This window comes from Echiichthys vipera (genome assembly GCF_963691815.1).
Source record: "Echiichthys vipera genome assembly, chromosome: 7".
Classification (NCBI taxonomy): domain Eukaryota; kingdom Metazoa; phylum Chordata; class Actinopteri; order Perciformes; family Trachinidae; genus Echiichthys; species Echiichthys vipera.
In genome coordinates, this window is record NC_139832.1 from 8239670 (window position 1) to 8263664 (window position 23995).

The 23995-nt window shown below is 39.8% G+C and overlaps 1 protein-coding gene across 2 annotated transcripts; it reads right to left on the reverse strand.

The window, feature by feature from the left end:
* Window positions 1-11210: 11210 nt before the first annotated feature.
* kras (v-Ki-ras2 Kirsten rat sarcoma viral oncogene homolog) lies at window positions 11211-23070 on the reverse strand. Of its 2 annotated transcripts, XM_083916675.1 has the most exons (6): window positions 22817-23070; window positions 20436-20553; window positions 19408-19586; window positions 18532-18691; window positions 16004-16128; window positions 13503-13627 (listed from the first exon to the last, which is right to left on the reverse strand). In XM_083916675.1, the coding sequence occupies exons 2-5, from the start codon at window positions 20544-20546 to the stop codon at window positions 16009-16011; spliced, it is 570 nt and encodes a 189-aa protein (XP_083772801.1). In that variant the 5' UTR covers window positions 20547-20553; window positions 22817-23070; the 3' UTR covers window positions 13503-13627; window positions 16004-16008. The 2 variants fall into 2 exon arrangements, with proteins under 2 accessions (XP_083772802.1, XP_083772801.1); XM_083916676.1 differs by lacking the exon at window positions 16004-16128 and having other exon boundaries at window positions 11211-13627.
* Between the last annotated feature and the right edge of the window lie 925 nt (window positions 23071-23995).

The window sequence follows — 23995 nt, forward strand, 5'->3', positions numbered from 1 at the left end:
CATGCTGAGTGTAATAAATTATTAATTATGGATATTAAATGGCTGAATCTATCACTTTCACAACAACCTGGGTGGATTTAGGAGATTGATGGCAGGGAAACAGCCAACGTGTGTGTGTGCGTGCGTGCGTGCGTGCGTGCGTGCGTGCGTGCGTGTGTGTGTGTGTGTGTGTTTTCAAACTATATATATAGAAATTGTTTGAAACACACACATAAAGTATATATAAAAATATATATGGCCTAGGTTTATATATATATATGTATATATTTATATTTCCATATATACATTTATATATTATTTATATATGTAAGAGATCTCTTATGGCCCAGTAGGAATCAACACAGAGAAAATACTTAGCCAAGGAGCAAATCCCCTCTCCTCATGCCCTCCAGCATCTCAGCGAAGAGCGTTCCACATCAGTGAATCAGTATCAGGAGCAAGGACAGCGGAGGCTCGGCTGAGACGCAGGGTTGACTACACATAAGGGGATTGCCTAAACTGAGACGTCTGCCATCTTGAGCCGTCACAACTCTCGTGTATAAACAATCTGACAAACTTAATGAAATGACGGATGAGGTAAATGGAGCTTCTCAGAAAGACTGAACTTTTGTACGCCGTCTTACCGCCATCACCACTCTGATAATGCAGCAGAGGTGGGGAAAGTACTACAGGTAGAAGTACTGTTACTTTAAAGAAATTTTAGTAAGTAAGTAGGTAAGTTTGTCACGTTACCCAGGTGCACCTGGCTTAGGTCGCGTGTTGGATTTGGGTCACTGTGCTGTGTGCCACTGTGGAGCATTAAATAAGTGTACCGTATATTTAACATTAGTGTGGGAGGAACATCATCATCATGCCCCCAAGAGATTTTTTTAGAAACTAAACAGCTAAACTGACCATTTTAAAGGATTTCAAAACAGAAGTCCTAGATGATTTCACCCTCGTATGGTCTTCACATCTGGGGCCCTCTGGTATCCCTCGGGTCAAATTGACCAGGGACATATTTGGGGTTGTAAAATCAAGTCGGAAATGAAATTTTACTTCATAAACCATTAACATATATTTTCTTTATTTCAAAATTAAACAATAGCGATAACATATGTTTAATGGTTGCAATCAGTCTCTACCAGACCACAATTAACAAAGGAATGTAATTTGTTTTTTTGTGTCGTGGAGGTGGACACAAGCTTCTCTGTGCTTAGATTTTAATAATCTAACATTATCTTTGTTTATGTGTGTGTGCTTGTGCATGTCTGTGTGTGTATGAAGACTATATGAAGTATGTAAATGTGTAGGGTATGTGTAAAGGCCTGTAATGTGTAAGGCCATTGGGTTTCAGTTCGACAAAATGTATACTTGTACCATTTTTCTTCTCGTAAAAACTTGAAAGGGGTCGATTTGACCCGAATACCATACAAGGGTGAAGTAATTTTACATGAAAGAATATGCTGTTATGTTTAGCATTATAAGACCCACTTACATACCTCTTGATCAGGGTAAAACAGTTAAGGTCTGCGTGTGTTTAAATACATACCGTCGGCCTTGACCAGAGTGTCGGCTGAATGCAGTGTCGCCTCTCTGGATCTCTGACCTCTTTCAACCGCAGACACACCCGCAGCTGATATTATCTCCTTTATGTTGTTCCCTTCTCACACAGTTTATCACGACAGATTCATACGACCTTTGTCAGTAATGCATGTGATTTGAAATGTAGCTGAGTACGATACCTGTAAAAATTACTTGAGTAAAAGTAAAACTGATTTTTTTTTTAAATACTCAAAAAAGTACAAGTTCACAAAAACGACTTTGTTACAGTAGCGTGAGAAAATGTAATGAGTTACTTTCACCCCCACTTAAATCTGCAGTAGGTAAAAAGGCAAAACAACACCATCATTTACGGTAGAGTGAAACTTCTTCCTGCAGCTCTCCCTCTCCTCTCTCTGTTCTGGGCCAATAGGAATGCTCTCTCTCTCTCTCTGAGGTGACCCGTGATTGGCCAAAGTGTCCAAACACAGGCTTTTGTAAAGCCTGAAAACAGAGAAAAGAAGAGGTGCAGAAGCCTAATTTTCTCTTAGAACATTTGAATTACAATATTGAGAATTTATTAGGGTTTTTTTGCCCAGCTACACCAAAAATAAGCTTCCTCCCTTAGCTTTAAATCACACAATATCACAACAGTTTTAAGTATGACAGCACCTGCTCAACAATGACTCACATGGCAGCAAAACATGATCTAAGTACAATGGCAGGGTGGTAATAAGGACATTGGAGCTGTTTCCATGAGTGGTCGGAGGTAAGTGGTGATTCCTGACAAGTTTTTGGTTGTATTGTAAGAAAGAGAGAAGAGCCAGAAGCGCACTGAAGAAAAATGCATTAAGTGGTGGAACAAGACTGTTAATGTCAGCGGTGGTGCCTGATGCTTGAGGTTGAAGTCTGCTTAAGCCCAGCATTGCTCACCTGCTCCATCAGCCCTGAGAGTCTCCATAAAAAGCCAGTCTATCACCCTGACAGTGGCTGAGGCAGCAGTGTAGCACTCGACCCCACACCGTTTCAAATTACTGCAACCTACCTGCCGCGCACTTTAGTGAGGCTGTGATAGCTTGTAAGGATTTGTTACCACCGAGATATTGAAGTTGCTCGTCCATGTGATTTTACATCTTCGTTTGCGAGCGTGTGTGACTCCAAGCAGGTGGCGCATGGCCATAGATGACTGTGTACTCTTATCTTCACTTTTCTATTTTGTCTTGAATCAATCCCCCGAGTGTAACAATACCTATTTCTCTCTGTATAATTGGACTGGATGACAGGCACAGCTGAAGTCAACGGATGAAAGCTTCTCTTGACAATGGTGTCTGGCCTGTGACATGACTTGAATGAGGGAGAGATAACGCTGCCACACATACACAATCATATACTGTAGGTGTGAGAAAAAAAGGCACATGATCTACACACACACATTCACTTATTCACTCATTTGTCACACAAATCAGAAGAGCCAGTGAGCTCAAAGACGAGGCAGAGGAGATGAAATGATACCATTTGCGCGATGATGTGTAATCTACCTGACAATAAATGTCATCTGTATCATCAGAAAAAAAGTTTCGGATTTAATTTAGTGCAGTGCAAACCAAATATTTTATATTTGCTATCAAATTCTGCATTCTGCTTGCTCTGCATAACGCTAGTGTGACAGACTGTAAGTTTGAAGAGCTGCCAGTGAGACAAATTATTATTCAGTTTCCCCTGTATTCTGGCTCGCCTATTTATATCTGCGTGTGAGGGTGTGAATGTAATATCCTACATCCTGATGGATACAAACCCACACAGAGGCAAACACAGATCTCTCTCTCTCACACACACGCACACACGCGCACACACACGCACACACACGCACACACACACACACACGCACACACATACGAATGGCTGTGAACAAAACTATACAAAAATATATTTCAATAAAGCACTCAAGGAGGTATTTGTAAAATCAGATTCCCAACTTGTGCCTAAAAGCACAAAATGTCTCTCTTTCTCCCGCTCAGTGTATTTGCTGTTCGCTTTGTCGCCACGGAAACCACCATTACCCAAACATCCCCACACTGATGGACATTTACATTAAAAGTGTCTTCCCCTCTCTCCCTCTGTTAAGCCCCTCACTTCCACCTCTCTCCCCTGTCACCATTTAGATCATGCAGTCAAGCAAGTAAACATCTCTGAGAAACTGTGCTTCTCACGCAGTCACATTTTTTTTTTTATTCTAATAGCTGGATCGTATAAGAGAACTAGAAAAGAAAAAATAGAGTCCCTTTGGCTCTTACACTCTAAGAGCCAAAGGGAAAAAATCAGAGTATTCAAGGTTTTTATAGATGAATTAAAGCCAGTGCTGGAACACTATGTGGTGCCTAAATCAATAACGTTACAAGGCCCAGAGTGAAATGTTTCTCTGGACAGAACATTGATTTATCTCCCCCAAGTTGGCTATATTCATACTCTCTAATGACACCCTCTGTGTCACGTCATATACTATGACAAAGGTCTGTGTACATGGATGTACGGAATAGGTAGAGGGGTATATAATAGCAGCAATAACTCAATATGACACAATGTCTGAAAGTGATTGGTTTTCCTTTTTTGTCCTTTAAATCCAATTCACAAACTGAACATGGCCTCATGAAGTATGTTTCTCCACCCAAAGTGTCTAACACGACACTAATTTCAAGCAACGATTTATTTAAGTGCGGATGTTTTGCAGCCTTTGAGCAGAAAAACTGCAGACTTTATGAATAAATGAGAGCAAAACATTAATCATGCACCAATTGTATCATATAAACAGAGAGCAAATATTTCTTTCCAATGAATAATTTTGAGCTTTATCTTTTTACCAATAGCTTATTTAATCACTGCTCTCTGTGTGTATGGATCAGGTGGGCTCATTATAATGTGCATGTGTACACTTGAATGCAACACTATACACCTACAGAAAATACTGAAGCTTATAAAGTTGTATTTATTTTGAGGGTTGCCAAAGAAGTGCTGATTCAATTCTTTGTAAAGTTTTAAAGATAGTGCCGTGATGTTGCGAATAGACTGGATTCAGGCATGGTTTATATAAGAAGAAGAAGAAGAAGAATTACTTTATTTATCCCACACGGGGAAATTGAATTTTTTCACTCTTATTATTATACATGTTACACACACAAGCCCGAAATACACACATGCATGCACCTATACATGCAATTAAGGAGAGATGTCAGAGTATATATAATGTTATATATAATGTTACCTTCTTCTGAATCTTCTACTCCCACTACATACATACAAGACAGGACCAAATACAAGGAACACCTCTATCGGATAAGGCTGGTGATGTTCTTTATTGTTCTTATTGTCAACAACAACTTTATAAAGATGAACGTGGGTACTGTAATTTATGTTGGCTCTGCTATGCCATGTACTGTATGTTTGAGTAACATTTGCTGAAAACAGCGCTCAGCCGCTTCAGGAACTTATTTAGCTTGTTTGGAAACTAATTTGTATTTCTTACCCTTTTCTATTTATTTATTCATTATTATTTTTTTGTCTGAGACAGTGCATATTGAATTAGCCAAGAGGTTTTCATCTGTTGTCCCTGGCCAGGTGTAAAGTGGCATCCTATAATCAAGACGGAAGTTTAAAACAACAGTTTCGGTATGGAACATAAGCAAAAAGATTAAAGCTGCACCAATCAGAGTTTACAATGGGAAGTACGTATGTGTGTAATGTGAAAGGCTCATAGTGATAGACCCCGAGAGAAGTATCTGTTGACCACAGTTAAAGTGGCATTTTAACATCTATCAGCTCTCAGTTCTTTGCTATTATGGTTTGTTGTTCATACCCAGTGCCGGCAGCATTTGTTCATTTCACAAAAAAGCTTTATGTTCCCAGCACCAAACAGAAGATAGACAAGATAGCAACTAGGTGGAGTCAAAAGCAGAGTTCAAAAGAGAACCCTGGTACTCTTATTATTGTTCATATTTCTATTATAATTGGTGCAATTGGTGCAATTATTAATATCATTCTACTATATCCACTGCCCTAACCATAACCATATTGCTATTATTATTATTATTATTATTACTGCTATTATTGCTACTATTCATATCATTCTAGCGTATCCACTTATTATTAGTCATATATCTGAGGCTCTCTCGACCTATCTATCTATCTATCTATCTATCTATCTATCTATCTATCTATCTATCTATCTATCTATCCCTTTACCCACATCCAATCAAGACAGATGGATGCTCACCATGGGTCTGTTCTGACATCCCGTCTCGTTAAAAAGAAAGGTTTTCATCACCACTGATGCTCATGGGGGAATTGTTGGGTCTCTGTAAATCATAAATAAATCATAGTGTGTGTGTGAGTGTGGTCTAGACCTATCCTATATAGAACGTTATCTGAGGTAACTTTTGTTATAATTTGACATTGTGTATAAAATTGAATTGGATTGATTTAAATTGAATGAATGCGTCACTATTGTGTTTGGTGCTTGTTCTGCTGCCCCCAAGTGGCCAAATAAACAACTGACACTGCTTTAAAGATTCGAGCAGGATCCGATGGGCTTGGGCTGAGTGCCACCAACAGGAATGTACTGAAAGACCAACACATCGTTGCTTTTGATCTCTTCATGGGACACACCGACATTAAATAAAATACAGAGAGGCTGAGTAACCCCAGCCTTATCGTTTAAACTATAATGCAATCCAATGCAACACCTCCGCAAACTACAGAATTCAGCAGTTTGACTGTTGTATTGAGATGCATTAGACTGCAAATGCATTTATGATGTATCCAGCTGAAGGGAAATTAAGTCCTGGGTTATGTATGTAATGGTAGAGTTCCTAGGATTTTTTTTAATGCGGAGAGCAGTGTAAATGATTTAATGATTTCTCACGCAGCTTAGTGTATCCATCATGATATGCCCCTCTGACACATTGGTCAGCAGCAGCAGGTGGTATGATGTGGCTGAAGTGTAAGTGGCTTTCAGAATGCAGGATAGCCTGTCAGCCAGAGGCCCTTAGGGGAACAGCTTCACACCAGTCTGGTTTGCAGAATGGCCTTTACACACTCCCTTTATTTCTGTCTCATTCCCTGTGTGTGTGTGTGTGTGTGTGTGTGTGCGTGTGTGTGTGTGTGTGTGTGTGTGTGTGTGTGTGTGTGTGTGTCTGTGTGTGTGTGTGTGTGTGAAGACGACAGAGGAGCTCATCTCTCTTGTTTTGCGTGTGCGTGTGGTAAAGAAAGAGAGGCAGAGGGTGTTAGTGCGTGGGTGTAAATCTCTGTCCAGCGGCACGTTGGGATGGGTGTTTGGGGACTGGTTGGAGAGCTGGCTCACAGGAGCTCAGATTGATGAAGTGATGGTGATGGATGGAGGTAATAAAGGCCTGGATGTCCTGTCTGTTGCCAGTGATGAGGTTGGTATGAATCACCTGTCTGGGGTTGCTGAACATGACGCTGCTCAATTCCCAGGCTGTCCATCCTGCCACCCCACTCCGTCCCTCTATTCCCCTATCTCTCTGCCTGTTGAATTAACATCATTATAAGAATATTGCCGCCTGAATGGAACAAAACATAAACATTCAACAGCATGCCATTACTGTACCAATCTGTGCTGATGCATACTTTGAAAGATATTATGAAGCTTGTTTATCCATCTCAAAAAACAGCACGCGCAGTGATCAAAGCAATGCACGCTGTTCATTAATTTTGTGTCCAAACATCACTTGTTGAGTGATTGCGAGGCATGTGAGAAAAAAATCCAATCAGCTCAATCAGCCACTCCTCATAAATAGGGTCATTCGAATAAGGGAGGGCATCTGAAATTGCAGTGTTTGTGTCAACATAACACGTTAATGATCTCAGATGATAATTGGTAGTTGGATGCTGGGGCGATGCGTTGTGGCCTGTGAGGTTCATTGGCAAGGACCTCCTGTGATAGAAGAAGCAGCATGAGGGCTTTTCAAAGTGGCACGCTGCTGTAGGCAACACAATTCATCACCACTCCATGAATATTCATCCAGCTCTCTGTTTTCTCCAGGGCTTGTGAAAACACGGCTGTATTAAGTCTCTTCTATGTGCTGCGGTTTGAAGACACCTGAACCTTCTGGCCTCTCATTACCACAATACACTCCTGCTGCCCCGCACTCAACTGCCTGCCAGGAAGAAAAGCTCTGCTTCATTAAAATAAAGAGGAAATTCTCCCGCTCCGTGCACTAACAAGGCAGAGGTCAGACAGTCAGATGATTGTGAAATCACCCCTCTGCACGCGTTCACAGGGGTCAGAACTGGTGATTGTGATTGAGCTCACCCTTTAAAGTGTGCACAGGCCAAGCAGGCAGATGGTTTTCGCAGCCTGTGGTGCGTGTGCTCTGCTTAGAACCAGTCTGAGGCTCGATGTTAAGAATTTAGGAACATTTGCTATGTCTTTCCTCCCCCCGCCCTTCTCCCTGACAGGAGCCCAGAGTGCCACGGATTGGTTTCTGGGGCATTTTTTCACCACTTTATCAGACCTGCAGGCTTCCCAGTGCTGTCCCCAGATTACAGTTTAGGGATGGGGTGCTTGACTGACAGGCCTTGGCCTCGGCGGTCCCCAGGGGGAAAGGGAGGGGGATTTGTGATGGCTGCACTGCCTCGTACTTCTCTTACAATTTTCTCCAGGCTGGTTTCAGACTGTCAGGCTGAGAGAAAGCTCTCTCTGCATAATTCATTAGATCTCCTCTCTTTTTCACTCTTGGCTGCTGTGGCAGGCACCGTAGCCCCATTGTTTAAGAAGAAAGAGTAATAGAGCTTGTCACAATATGTTAACATAGTTTATTGTTCACAGCAACAGTTTGAAAACAACCTAACTTCCTTTGAAACAAGCTATACTGCATCTCCAGTGTGGAATAATTATGAGGGAAGCAAGGTTCAGATGGCTTTTAGGACTAAACAACTAATCACACTTGCCACTTTTAATTTATAATTGGCTGACAGCATAAATAAGAATTCATTAATGATCATTATAACGCCAATGTCAATAAACAACTAAACCAAACCAAAACAGGATGCACCTATACAGGGTGCCTCTACACCGAGTATTGTTTTGCAGCCAATTATCCCAGTATTGCCAGCATATGACACATACACAGGCCTGTCCTTTTGAAGCGTGTATACTGTCTGTGGCCATGATGCAGCTGGCATTTATTTCTTGAAAATCTGCAAGGGAAAATATCTCATATTTGATGCTACATGACATTCCCTTTCACAGAATATGACTAAACAAGCACATCCTCCACCACATAATCCGGCACGTCGAAGCCAGAGGACAACTTCTGTCACTGTGGCAGTAAAGAACGGCTTGTACTTGTACAAAGGGATTTCATATGAAACCGTGCCAATGCAGTCACGCTGACCGGTAAAAATGAACAGAATAGATATAACAAGGCAGAGAACTCCACACATACAGTATGTTGACAATGGTGCTGTTTTTAGTAGTTTGTCTGTGTGTTGGGATGATTTTGTATATCAAGTTATACAAGGAGTGGAAGGTTTGAATGCAGGCAGCTTCAGTTTAAAGCTACAATCACAACATTTCATGTACAGTTACAATAAAATATTATACATTTGATAACTCAGTTGAATGGATAAAATGATGTAATGAAGTTAGATTTATTTAGTTTCTACTTAGAGCTCACAATAGAATTTATATACAAAATATAAATATATATATATATTACTAGTGTTCTGTTGCCTGTTACTGTTTCACATAGTTTGGGCAGTTTTTCTAGCTTTATTATCGTCATCTTTATCTGCTACAGGGATAAGACCTTCCATGTACTGTTGTGTGTTGTGAAACAAAAACTGTCAGGTTATTACAAGTAATTCCCAGTAAATATTAATAAAATTGACCATGAGTCTTGCTTCAATTGACAGAATGATATACTATACTATTACTTTTTTATGACATTCTGAATGACATATACTATGTCTTTTTAATGAAATTTTGATGACATACTATACTATGACTGTTTTCCACACCATTTTTAATGACATACTATATTATGACTTTTTATGACATTTTTAATGACATACTGTACTATGACTTTTTTCATCACATTTTAATTTCATACAATACTTTGACTTTTTTCATCGCATTTTAATGACGTACTATACTTTGACTTTTTACACTCTCACTCACTCATCTTCAACCGCTTATCCGGGGTCGGGCTGCGGGGCAGCAGCTCTAGCAGGGGACCTCCAAACTTCCCTTTCCCGGGCCACATTAACCAGCTCTAATGACTTTATATCACATTTTAATGACATGCTATACTATGACTTTCTTGAGATTTTTAACATCATATTATACTTTGACGTTTTTCATGGCATTTTAAATGACATACTATACTTTGACTTTTTATGACTTTTTAATGACATACTATGACTTTTTAATGACATACTATGACTTTTTATGACATTTTAAATGACATACTATACTTTGACTTTTCATGAGATTTTAAATGACATACGATACTATGACTTTTTTAAGGACATTTTAAATGACATACTATACTTTGACTTTTTATGACATTTTTAAAGACATACTATGACTTTTTCCGGCGTCCCAGCTCCAGTCGGCCGGGACCCTCCTGTGTGGAGTTTGCATGTTCTCCCCATGTTAGCGTGGGTTTTCTTCAGGTGCTCCAGCTTCCTCCCATTGTCCAAAGCCATGCAGATGTTAGGTTAATTTGTTACTGGAATGTGGTTCGATGGCTCTATATATATCTGCCCTGCGATAGTCTGGCGTCATGTCCAGGGTGTACCCGGCCTCCTGCCCAATGTGAGCGGGGACAGGCTCCAGCCCCACCGCGTCCCTGACTGGGATAAATTGTTGCAGATGATGGATAGTATGACTTTTTTTAATGACTTTATAATGACATAATATACTATGATTCTTTCATGACATTTTTAATGACATTATGACTTTTAACTACATACTTTGATTTTTTAATGACATACTATCCTGACTAATCATTTCTTAATGACATACTATACTATGACTTTGACATACTGTACTATGATTTTTTTCATGATGTTATACTGGCTTTTGAAAATCATCAGTTTAGCTCACCAACTGAAATGATAGTAATTAAAACAAATTAATACTGCAGCATTTATTGTCAAGTTTTTATCCGTTTCCTCAGTCTGATTTTTGTGAGAGACAAAAAGAGAGATTTATTTACAATTTGCCACAAAAACAGTCACTTTGATATCTCAACTACATGGCCACTGGCATGCACATGAAATTACTTTAGTTAAATTTTAAGAACATACATTCATGTCCTATAAACCTCAATATAATCAGTTTTCCCCCATCTCTCAAAAGGAGCACAATTAGGCAATTAAGCATGACTTTTGACAGCTAAATCTCAGTCACTCTGTGCCCCTTTATGGATTGTGAGGTATTCTAGAGTCAAGCCTGCCAAAATGAGTAAACAGTGCCATCTTCTGGGCAACATTGATGTGATCTGTGTCAATACAACAACTTCTACCAGCAGTGCAAGTAAACATGCGTATACTGTATGTGCAATGACCCAATCCACATCCAGTGTTTAAACAAAACTTTTTAAAAAAAGGAGAGTGGTCTAAAGACGTTTTAAGAAACAAAGACAAAGTGAAGTTCCTCTTTACTTTGTTCTTTATTACACATTAAATAGGAGTGGTGAGAATCATGGCAAAAAATAGACTCATTTGAGATCAGATCACCACTCTACACTGCCCACAACTTGTGTGTTGTAAAGTGGTCATTCATTCACTTCCCTAGACCTGGAACCAGTCACACTCTAATCACATACACAGAGCGGAGAGAAACTCCATTAAAGCAACATTCATTTAGACACACCAACGAAATGAAGCACAATTTACAAAATATGCACCTTTCAGTATCACAACTATACAAAGGTTGTTAAAATATGATCCAGGTATAAATGATACATTTCAGAAATCAACTGTTGGCACGCATGAAAGGAAGAGGAACATTTCAAACATTTCAGTAAAACTACTTTTGAAACAGTTTTGTTAACAAGAGGGTTTCATAATTAAAATTGCATTAACAGTTATCTACTTCATGAAAAAAAAAGAGGTAATAATAAATTGGGTCAAAATTCATTAATCCTGAAATCAAAATGTATCATGTCTGGATTTTCTGTGTCAATAACTTTGCTCATTTCGTGTATTTCTTGAGCGCGCACACACAGGACAAGGTCAAGGTTGTCTCGGCTCTTCCTATGGTCTAAATGTAGCACCTAATGCAAACAGAAAAGGCAAAAAAATTCCCCAGGAGGACATTTTGTAAATACGGGTTGACCTGGGAAAGAAACTAGGACTTTTTATTTATTTTTTCATAAATTCAGACATCTTCTCTAAAAACCAATTTTATGGCAAATTAGTGCCTCATTTACAAACATCGGTTCCAGTTACACCACCATGACACACAACTTTTGAGGGAGATAATGATAAATTTGTCTTCGCTGGACAATCATTTCTGTTGAAAGGCAGCCCACAAAAAAAACTATTTCAACAGTTTAAGAAATGAATCCAAAAACTCAAAAGCTCCGCAAAAAGGAAGAATCTGAAAATCCATTTGGACAACATTTTGAACAACCTCTGTGACACCACACCAAGAGAAATATTCTTGAAAGCTGCTTAAACAATGCGTTACGATTTCTAGCCAGTCAGACACCAACAAGTCCGACAGCTTAAGAAATGTGCAAGGCATGACACCCCCATGGCCAGCTACTGGAGAATCGTGAGTTCTCAAATTTAAAACCTAACAGACATTGAATAATGAGGTGATTTAGGGTCCTCGTGATAAGTTAACAGGAGAACTCTTCAACTGTTTCCAACATATAGCGATGAAATGATTATTGTCAGGATAAATTTAAACAATCCTGCAGTCAAGCCGAAAGAAGAGCAGGAAATATATGACCAGCAAGGTCAAACAATGTGTTTGACATTAGCTTGTGACGAGGCATCAGTCCCTGCAACCTAGAATGACTCTGGCCGAAGAAACCCGACTGCTAGTCCGTGTTTTTTTTCAGTAATTTGTCAGTAATCAAGCCGCAATGGCTGATTTCTTTCTCGCAAAAGCGTGTAATGATTACTTTATATAAACCGGAAATACAAGACGGTATGATGTACACCTGGGTCGGAGTTCCTCACTGATGGCTCTGTTAAATGTATCAACCAGAGGCAGTTTGCAATACCCATGTCATCTAGGACACAATGCATGCAAGGAAGAAAAGAAAACAAACATCTCATGTAGGCAAGAAAATCACTTCCCACACAGTACAAAGCCTTATCAAAATTGCAAAGTAATTAATAGCTAATTAGGGTGTTAAAACATTCGGAGAAGAGTAGGAGTAGGTTTGCATGCATACTTATATCAGTGAAGTCATACCTAGAGATCATTAGTGATGGAGAAATTACACAGTGGCTGGGACATTTGGAGCTCATCTGGCTGAGTGTTGGTTGGTCCTCTCTTCATATCTGTTTTGTCTACAAGAGTCAGGATGAAAATTCATTCTTTGGCGTCCCAAACTTAAAAAGGGCATTAAAGAACTTTTGCAGGTCGTGACCCTTTAAGCAGGGGGGGGGTGTTAAGGTTGCTAATGTCAATAATTTGTCAAACATGGTTTGTGATACAATTAGCTCACAGCTCTGCAGTTACATATAAAAAAATTATCCAAATCAACATCATATTCCTATAAAATCAAAACAGGCTGTTGGACCAACACATGTGGGCAACTGGCACTAAACTGAAAATAAAGCTTATTGGTGTCCAAGTAGCAAATAATAGAAGGCAGATAAAAAGGGGTCAGGTTTAGTATTCAGTATGGTGGGTATTGAGAGGCTAATAATTTAGTGTAATGTACAAAATGTATTACTTTAACTGTTCAACATAGTTCTTTTTTTTTAAGTCTTGAAAAGGGGTTAGTCACATAAGTGTACACTGTGTCTTGGACTTCTTTTTCTTCTTTTTGCCCTCCTTGCTCATCTTCTCCTTATGCTTCCGGATTTCTCGCACTAATGTGTAAAAGGCATCGTCAACGCCCTGGAAAGAAAAATAATAAGAAGAATGCATTATTAGAGTGACAGGTTATCATCTTCACCCTGGAAGACCAATAATCAGACATGAAAATAAATGAAATAAGCAAATATTATACAGCCTGAAAACATTTAAAGGAGCTGTACTCTAAACACTGGGGAAAAAGTAGGCTTGGGTTGCCTCCACATGGCATGGATGTTTGAGCCACATGCACCAACATGCATGCGCAGACGGACCGGTCAGCAAAACAAACTTGAGTGACTTCATTCTCTGCTCAGGACCCTTTAAATAGCAAATGTTTGTTTGTTGCTATATTAATATTCTGGATGTTGGGTACAGCTCCTTTAAATGGATTGACAATGTTTCTTTCATTCAAAAGGTGATTTTGTTAAGGCTGCTGAATTTAAAAAAGGGTGATTCCAAGAATAATTGGGACAGATTAAACACCAATCAACACTCTGATCTTAAATATCAAACTGAGGTGTAGCCTTGACTTCCACTGCCAACGAAACTGAAATATTGCTTCTTTACATCTATGGCAGTTTCATTAATTTTTTGGATGTTTTTTTCCCCCAATTCAAAATTAGATTTCAATTAAAGAAATCATCTTGGATAATGTCAAAGTTCATTTGACATCAGTTTGAACTAAGTGTACAGCAGTGTGACACACATCAGAGTGCAGGTAAATGTCTCCGACCCATTCAGGCTGTGCGAGACAAAGCTGAATAAAGAACAGATCGAATTGTAATGTCACGTGTTTCAGAGTAAACGTCAGCAGTGTTTGCACTGACAATAGCTGCAGTTACATGAGCCAATTTCTTTCCCTCCGAATGTAATCAATCCAATTTACAACTCAGACAGCATTTTTTAAGTTGCTGTTAAATAAACAGAACAGTTGTCCTGTTAATATTTGCAAAAGTCCGCCAACACAAGCAAACTTAAATTTAAAAAATCAAAAGAACAACCTGCATTGAGCGCTTGGCATTAATACTGCTTTACTGCTGTGGGTTAACTTTGTACTGAAGCAAGAAGATTTATTTTATGAAAATATCCCACTAAGAGTTATTGAACAGAAGGTGAAGCCTTCTGTTTATTTGTCTAAAAGTAATAAATATAAGCTATTCAAAGATTGTCCTCCTGGGAAAGATACAAGACTTGGAAATACATTGAAAGCTCATAAGCAACAAATAAAGAGTGGCACAACTTCCGCAGGTGAACAGCTTTTATTTAAGCCTGGCCAATTTATTCTGACTGAGGTGTTAAAATGGGGCTTTCATATACTTTCTGAGCTCTCAAGCTGGTTATTAGTGAATAAAAGGTTCCATGTAAATGCAGCTAGTGTCTGTTGATGCCACGCTGAGGCAAATGGGTGATTTCTAGAACCGTTTGTATAGTGCAGTAAATGTGACGAGGACTCTGCGTGGAGCTGCAAAAAGCCTGAAGTCACTTTGTGACAAAGACAGCAAGAAAGGAAAGAAGATAGAAAAGGGATTTGTGACCGCAAGAAAAACTCACCCAAACAAACACAAATTATTTTTCACAACATATCTGCCAGTTTCTGGGACCACATCCTCCTTGGAAACAGTTCAGCACATGATTTGGTCCCAGATTTGCCATAATCTCCTTTAATCACACACGTTGGCTCAGCAGCCCATACCCCTCGCTTCATGTTGATTTCAGCAGATTGGGACGCTTTCACACTGGTAGTTTGGTCTGAATTTGGGAACAATTCCACTGTTTATAAAATGACTTATTTATTTATTTCTTTTACTCAAACCATGAGTGCAGACCAAGTCAATCTGAGGGTCGTCTGATTGGTTCTTGGTTAACTGTAGTATGTTTAAGCAGAGAATAAAAGACCTATAGTGATGCCATATTCGTCCAGTAGAGTAATAATAGTAGTGCAGGTGTTTTCCCTCCCTTAAAAACATTTTCAACCGGTTCAGATGGTTGTATTATGTCATGCATGCTCGTATGGCACTGCCTGCTTCGACCAGTCTCCATTTTGTTCCTTGTGGAATCTAGCATTAATTCCTGCACCTTCCCCCGGATCGGAACAAAAGTCCAAAGTGTGAAAGCAGACCAGCAGGGTTAGCATTAGATGGGGCAGTCAAACTCGCGTTCAGACTCAAGTAAACAAACCAAGTGTGAAAACGGCCTTAGATAATAAACACTTGTGACACTGAAAAGGGAAGAAATCATCAGCTGTTTCAGCCTCCTGTTTGAGCTCCACCACAGCCCCAGTAGAAACCAGCAGGGTTGAGAACCATAAAGCGTCCTCTCCCATTGCATCCTCTCCCATTGCCTTCTCCACAAACCCCAACATCACATAAACACAGAAACACACACAGAGCTGGTGGGCGCGCGGCTGCATACACTTACCCCTTTCACATCACAACACACTTTTTAAGCTTGACACAGCGCGGAGTCTTTTCTTCCTTGCTGAGCTTATTGAGCCGGTACAGCCTGATCTCCCGTACCAGAGTGTAAAAGGCATCTTCCACTCTCTGCAGTATGAGACACAACTTCCCTCAATGTTGAGGAATACAGGACAAACTGTATGGGTGCATGTGTTACAGCTTACAGGTACAAACGAGCAAAGCAGGTCGGTGGTTGGTCTACCTGCAATGTCTGGCCTGCCTTATCTACATAAATTGATACTCCATCCAAACTCCATCTTGTGAATGTCATTCGCTCACTTCATGTATGCTTGAAATGGTTTGCGGTTTCCTTTCTCTCGATGAAGATTGGCTGTGGGTAGATATGAGTCCAATGGTTTTCATGGCAGGAAAGAGGTATCAAAGCATCCTAAAAAGGACATTTAGTATCTTCCAAAATATCATTTTATTTTGCCAGGTGTCTGTTTGCGGCCATATTTAGTCGCTGCAATACCATCACAACTGTGCAGGGTGCAGTCAAAAAATGTTACAGGTATGTCGCTGAGATCCAAATGAAGGCCAGGTTCGAAAAAGACTGTGAAATTATAACCGTGCAGGGTACAGTCACAAAACTTTACAGGTTTGTAGTTGGATCAAGATGAAGGCTGAGTTCAAAGATGCTGATGCGATCCCATCACAAAATGGTGGCTAATTATATATTAATTTTATCCTAAAAAGTTTTTTCAGAATTCATTCAAACTGAACCAAAAAATAAATAACTCCTGGTGTTGCAACAGCCACCTTTTAAAGCTAAAGTTGATATGGTTATGTAAAAAAATGCATTTTTCACTATATCTCATCAGCACAATGAGACAGACGATCTGTGAAATAGTAATGTATCTTTATCTATCTGTCCTAATGTGATCTGCTAGATCCATTGCGCCTGGCCGACACCCAATCAGAGTGGAGGATACCTTGACTTGAACTCATTTCAACATTTTAGTGTAACAATTATCTCTAAAATGAGAAAGATTGTCCGGCTGGTAGGCCGGTGGATGGGGCTTGGTTTCGACTCAACTTTGTCACAAACGTTCTCATATTTCAGCTAAAACAGTAAACTTAAATATGTTTCTGAAAACACTTTTGTGAGAAATAGGCAATACAGAATATCGATTCATATTTGATCAGTGCTGCCTAGTTCCACAGTTTGATCGGAGTTCAGCTCAGCAATTGACATTGCGCCAGAGACTCCGCTGCTCTGAAAGGTTGTTTTTCTTCAGCCGCGGTGGAATCTAACAGGAGCACACAGGGAGGGCTGTAGGCGCAGATGCATTGAGAAGTAAACAGATGCATTACTTTTTCACAGATTTTCTGTCTCGTTAAGCGGTCAGGATACAGTGACAGTTTCAGTTAATGTGAAACAACTTATGTTTCATTCACGTTACCAACTTCAGCTTCAAGTTGCCAGTGAGTGAGTGACATTAAAAGGATTTGGGTGGAGTATCAATTTAACAGTCTAGCCTATATAAGGGAGAAGTGCATGCATTAGGAGCATCTTTTGATTACGCATTATACTGTAAAAGGGAGATTTCCTAAAGAAGTAAGATGAAATCACTGAGATTTGGCAAACACTGGGTGGCTTTGGATGCAAGAGATACGGTACTTGCTGGTCCAACAGCAGAACCGTCATTTGGATAGTGAATTATTGGTACAGTCAGGTAGGAATAGGTGAACAGAGCTGTAAGAAATGAATCATCATGTCATTAATTTCCCTTGCACCAGAAGGAGCCATGATTCACCCCAGGTCAGAGAGACCAGGAAAGGATGTGTTTACAGATCATTGTGTCAGCCAGTCAGCCACCTAAGGCCATGCCCACAACACACACCATTTGATGTGGCTACACCACGGCAAATCTTCCAGCACCCAGTCACAGTAACCAGTAAGCAGGATCATTAACCCCCTTGAGTAATTACCAACAGTTTGTCCTTTCATGCAGACTCCTTGACACGCATTTACTGATTGGCAGATTATTTATAATGCAGGATCCTCTGCAGATGGCCATAATGAGGATATAATTTCATATATCCATGACAAAGTAGCATGCAATGATTACATTATCACCCATAAATAAAAAAATTCAATTAACCAAAGAGGATTTAATGATGCGCAGCGCATTGCCCGAGACATTTCCAAGCAACATTATAAAAAAAGACCATTAGATGTGACACAAATCAACAGCACCACATGACTCAAGACCTTAACTTTTCTGGTGTTCAAAGTGTCAAGATTTTCATGCCTTTGTAAGGACACTTGTCAAGACTACTATTTGCTTAATCTTTCTGGAACAATAAATTTAGATTTTAAAAGTGAAAAGCATAGGACTGCTGTGTCCATCAATCCAATGCCCTTAAGAATTGCAGACATTCAACATGCTCTACAGACCTGCAGTGGAATACTGCAGCAGTTTAGTGACACACAGAAAAGTTAAAACTGAGTCTTGAGGGTGTGGTCGTCTCTCGCTGGACTCTCACCTGTCTGGTTTTGGCTGAGGTCTCGATAAAGGGAATGCCGTAGCTGCGCGCTAAGTCCTGAGCCTGCTTGGTGTCCACTGTCCGGGACGGGAGGTCACACTTGTTCCCCACCAATACCATGGGGACGTCCTCAGAGTCCTTCACTCGCTTAATCTGTTCTCTGGACATTGACAGACATGACAGAAGATTAATTTGATTTTAATCCAACAGAGGAAATACTGCCATGGCTACTTAAAGTGACGTTAAAAAGCTCTTAACTGTTCAGAGTCACTTGAATAAGGTCATTATTGGCTTTTGCTCAATGCTGCAACTTATTAGAACATTTATATAGAAATGTCCTAATAAGTTGCTTATATTGTAACCATCACAGATTTGTCTGTATGTTAAAATTCAGAATTTGTGTTTGATTTCAAAACTTATTATATAATAAAGCATTTAGTCTGATGTGACAGATATTGATTAAAAAAATGACCTTTATATAAACACAGAAACTATTATGATATGATATTTAATTCAGATCTACTTTACCTTGATCCCCCCCCCCCCCTAAAATGTCAAAAATTCACCTTCACATATCAAAAGTTTATCAGCCATGAACAACATGGTGCATTGATTATGAAGTGGCAAGGGATGTAACAATCAAACTTTTACATATAACATTATTTCATCAAATCTTGGCACTTTTAATGTATATAATATAGAGATAGATCGTTTTGGGGAATGACATGCAACAAAAGCTCTCGGCCAGTCTCGAACCAAAACCATCGCGATTACATTGTCAGCACCTTACACCCTTAGGCCACTACGATGCTCCGAAATATATTAACCCTTTCAGTTGTGGGCAAAAGACTGCAGACCTTTAGTCTCTTAGCTCACCTATAGTGGTGAATGTCCTCGAAGGACTTGGTGTTGTTGATGGCAAAGACACAGAGGAAGCCCTCCCCTGTCCTCATGTACTGATCCCTCATGGCACTGTATTCCTCCTGACCTGCAGTGTCCAAGATGTCCAGCAGACACGTCTCTCCATCGATTACTACCTGCTTTCTGTAGGAGTCCTGGAAGAGGAGGAGGTCAGAGAGGTCACAAAAGGTCTGGGATTAATCGAGAGTGAATATTATATTCATAGAAAAAGAACGGATGACTGTGGATGACATAATTTAAGATTTAAACATTTTCTTCGTACTTAAGGTTAGGATGGGTGTGTTTAAAGATCTAGATAGATACGGTGCATGGTTTTCCAAGATACTTTTTTATAAATCTTAGTTGTAATAATATCTAGTTGATTAGAACAATTGGTATCAAAATGAATATATTTATTCATAATATATACGCAAACATGTTCAGCTTAGTGAACTGTAGTAAAATCAATGAATCAATTAAAGTTAAATGCCTACATTGCTTCATCATGAAATAACTGTATGAAACATCACAGGACTACCTACATATTTGGCTCTAATCTAACTGTGGTAGGTCAATCCATTTTCCAGCAGACCTCAAGTCCGAATTTCCACTGTGACGAAGCACTCCAGCTTTTCAACACACTCAGCTGATCCAATACATATGATTACTGTCTGATCCAGTGAGCAGATCTTGTTTCAGATGTTATTTAAAATAATCTATAGTGGTGATCAAACCTGCAACGGCACATCAATAATAGATTTCAATCATCATGAGACTGTCTTTACTCAGCGTAGGTTGCCCCCCTGAGAAAGCAGGCAGGCAGACATGCACGGTTATTAAAAACCTGTTTGGTGTCTTTTTAAGACTAAAACCAGAAGAACCTGCTGGAGTTTCATCTTGTTCTGCCCCAATACCAAAATTCACACAAAACCATGGACACAGTCATAAACTTGAGTTCACACATACATGCATACATACATACATGTACATGCATGCTTCTTTACCTCAATGGTGGGGTCATATTCATCAACGAAGTGATTCTGGATGAGTTGAATGGTAAGTGCGCTCTTGCCAACGCCACCAGCTCCCACTACTACCAGTTTATATTCTGTCATAATTCACCTGCAAGACAAAAAAACAAACAATATACCAACAGGTTTCCATGGACACAGAGTTATCTGGAACAGCGTCAATTCATCTGAGACACAGTCAAAGCCTTAAAAAGTGTATAATTCCTCAGATGAGAACAGCTTACTGAGCTGAAGATGTTATATTCAGTTCAGTTCACTACTTTGACTACTGAATTGTCACTTTAAACTATGTTGTCAATTAGTCTGAAAAGCTGCCGGCTCACTGGGAAATGTGCATCTTCAGGATTGGCAGACCTCTGATGTGTCAACATAATTTCCAGTGAGTAACTCGTATCACCTAATGTAAGAAGAACTCAACTGTCCTTTTAATAACAACTGCTGATTCACTGGAAAATTAGATTTCATGCCATCTTGTTTTTTTTGCTTTTCATTTAGAAATTGCCCATTTTATTTTTTAACAAGAAACTTACTGTTTGTTCTTCACAAACAGAATATAGTGAATCACCTGCATGAGGGAATATAAACACAGAATAACTTCAACTGAATTCAGGAAAACATCGCCGCATTAAATCATCATCTGCCCTTATATTTAAAATTAAATGAAATTAAAACAATTTCTATGACTCAAAAATAAGCCCCATGTCCCAATCAGGTACTAAAGTAAAAGGAGAAAAGCTAGTTATGAATACCCTGCAATGTGCTTGTGTCTGAATCCAGCAACACATTCAGCGGGGTTTTCTGAGTAGCAGTCACACAACAGAAACTAACCCCAGGCAGAAATCTATGACATTACATTAAGGCTCCAAAATTGACAAGCAACTGGGAGGCTCTCCGCTCCTGTCTGACTGCTTTGTGGAACAGCACCCATCAATAGTGGCAGCTGGCCTTTTCAGAAGTTACAGTGCTGCTCACAGCTCTGCACAGCCTGCAGTCAGGGAGGAGCTCCACTGAATATCATTGCCTTTTCTAGACAAACAAAAACCAGAATGTGGTTTGATAGGTATTTGACCAACTAAGGTACACTTTTACTACACTACATCCAACCCATTAAAATCCTCTGTAGATCCTCTGTATGTTATGCAGTACATATTTTAAAAGCAACACCATCTGTGGATTACACACATGACAGTGAGTCTGTTCTGTCCATTGGGAAACAACCTTATCTTTACCTGAACAGATAAGACTAGCGACAATGTCACAGATCATTTCACGCGGCCTGTAAAAATACTATTACCATCAATCTTACTGGGCAGTGATGGTTGCTTTGAATGACTGAGGCAAATGTGCAGTAAACTCAAGTATTTTCAATAACATAGAGGGATGTGATGCACGTGTACAGCTTAGCAAACTCAAACTACTTATTTGTATATATATATAAAACAGTTAAAACACTATACGCACAGTGTAGTTGTTGACTCACACTGTGGTACATGGATGATGCTGTGGGATTCAAATGGATAAAATATATCCTGAAAAAAGGACTATACCAGTCATGGTGGTTGTTTGCCTATGTTAACACCATCTAGATTTCACGTTGTAACTGCCTTTTTATTTAGTCAAGACTCTAAACAATAGACAACAACATTTTGTAGCACATTACCAAACCAGGAGCATCACCAACAATAACGTTAATGGAGAAATGGGTCGTTGATTTGAAGCTACAAATGAATAGCTAGCTACTTTTGTAACAGTTTTAACACCTATATGAATTAGCAGAGGTGAAAACAGGCCTTTTAAATAAAAAGCCCCTGCACAGGCACAATACCTACAACAGGCTTAAAAGTGGAAAGGAATTTGATTTAAATCCACTGCTCTGTGGCCGCAGGGGTTGCCAGATTGGGTTGTGCGAAAACCCTCTTGAGCACTGTGTTTAAATAACCAGGCTGCTGTGCTGCTAGCTTAGCTTAGCATTGGAGCTCGCCCACCTCCTCAAGAGGCAGCTAAGCTACACAATACGCTAACGTGACATACAAGAGAGTAATACATTAACGCGGCGTTGTCTGCACCGTGTGCCACCGGACAAATTCAGTATCATTCATTCAAAAGAGGAGGAAGAGTGCATATTTTGAAGCCGCCATTGACAGGCTAGCCCAAAGGTCTGCATTGCAGGGCCAGACGCTGGGTTAACAATTGGGCGTAGTTTGCACTACCAAGGAAAAATGAATACTTCCACTGTAATGTCGTTAAGTGGTTGAATAGCAGACATATTGACACATGTAGTAAATTAGGGGATACAAGGTTGCAACAAACCCTTAAAGCGCCACACGCGTATAAATTGTATCCATTTGTTTTACCTTTTAGCGAGTGGAGTTCCGCGTCCGAAGTAGCGACCAAATAAAGTCAAGCTGATAATCCTCTCGTTTCACACGATCTCTGCATTTCCTATTTCACACTGAAACGGCCGCATTTAAAGTCGGTTCTGCCTCGTATCACAAGAACCAAGCGGGAACATGCAAATGAAAAAAAAAGTGGGCAAATTAATCGATTGAACTTTCCATTTGATCCAGCGTCCGTCCGGCCTAGCTGCTCAGGTTGGCCTCCTTTAAGCGAATATGGGCGGATACCGGGGCGCACTTTACCCAGAAAGCATAGCTGGGGATTTTAACCGGTTTGGGACATATCACCTTATACACCCATGCATATCACTCGACCCTGTGTCAGCGGTACGCTTTATTTTATCCTCTGAAAACACACTATTAGTATTTTATACTAATAATACTGATTTATATAAACCACGATTGCCTCTAGTTGCAATGTGCAAGTTGTGTAAGCTGTGTATTTTTTTCATTAAATCTCATTGGAAGCCAAACTGGGATTAATGTTTATAATCACAAACAATATTGTAACTATATAGGTCACATGGTGTCAGTTTCAGGACGTCTCCTTTCAGTATCGTGATCCCTCGCTGCTGCCTTGCTGCAGAGTCAACAAAGCCTAGGGGGCGACTCCAGTATATATAGGCTCTAAATATAACTGGAGTGTGCTGGAGGGACGTCATTCCCAGGCAAGGAAATGATTTGGCAATCCCTTGTCAGTTTTCCAAAGTGCTCGCTAGGCTGCCTCCTGCGCCCCTTATGCGCATAGACGCATACAAGTTTTGTTAGAAAACACACACCCAAAAACAAAAAATCACCCCGAATAAGGACGTTGAGGGCAAAGCATACATTAATAAAAGTTTTACCCCATTTTACTCACACATTCTGTCATTTTACCCACTTGGTAGATGGATTGGGTCCATGCGAGGGGACGATATCTGTTTTTACTTCAATGAGCAGACAGACACACTAGAGGTCACTGTTGACTTCTTGTCTGGCAGTTCTTCCAGCTGCACAGCCTCTTCTCAGACCACAGCTATGTTTGGGATTTAATAAAGAAGTGATAATTAATTCAAATGATGTTGTATTTATTAAATAGATCCCACGCCATTTAAGAGAGGCCCAATGTTGGCTATAACTAATTTATCGAAGACATTT

Bases quoted from the DNA above. Each gene is read 5' to 3' on its own strand.
- kras (XM_083916675.1), bottom strand. From the start codon at position 20,546: ATGACAGAATATAAACTGGTAGTAGTGGGAGCTGGTGGCGTTGGCAAG. The intron at 19,587-20,435 runs GTAAAGAAGCAT...CTCCTCTTCCAG, and splicing joins AATATGACCCCACCATTGAG to GACTCCTACAGAAAGCAGGT. The intron at 16,129-18,531 runs GTGAGAGTCCAG...CTCATACTGCAG, and splicing joins CCTCAGCCAAAACCAGACAG to AGAGTGGAAGATGCCTTTTA.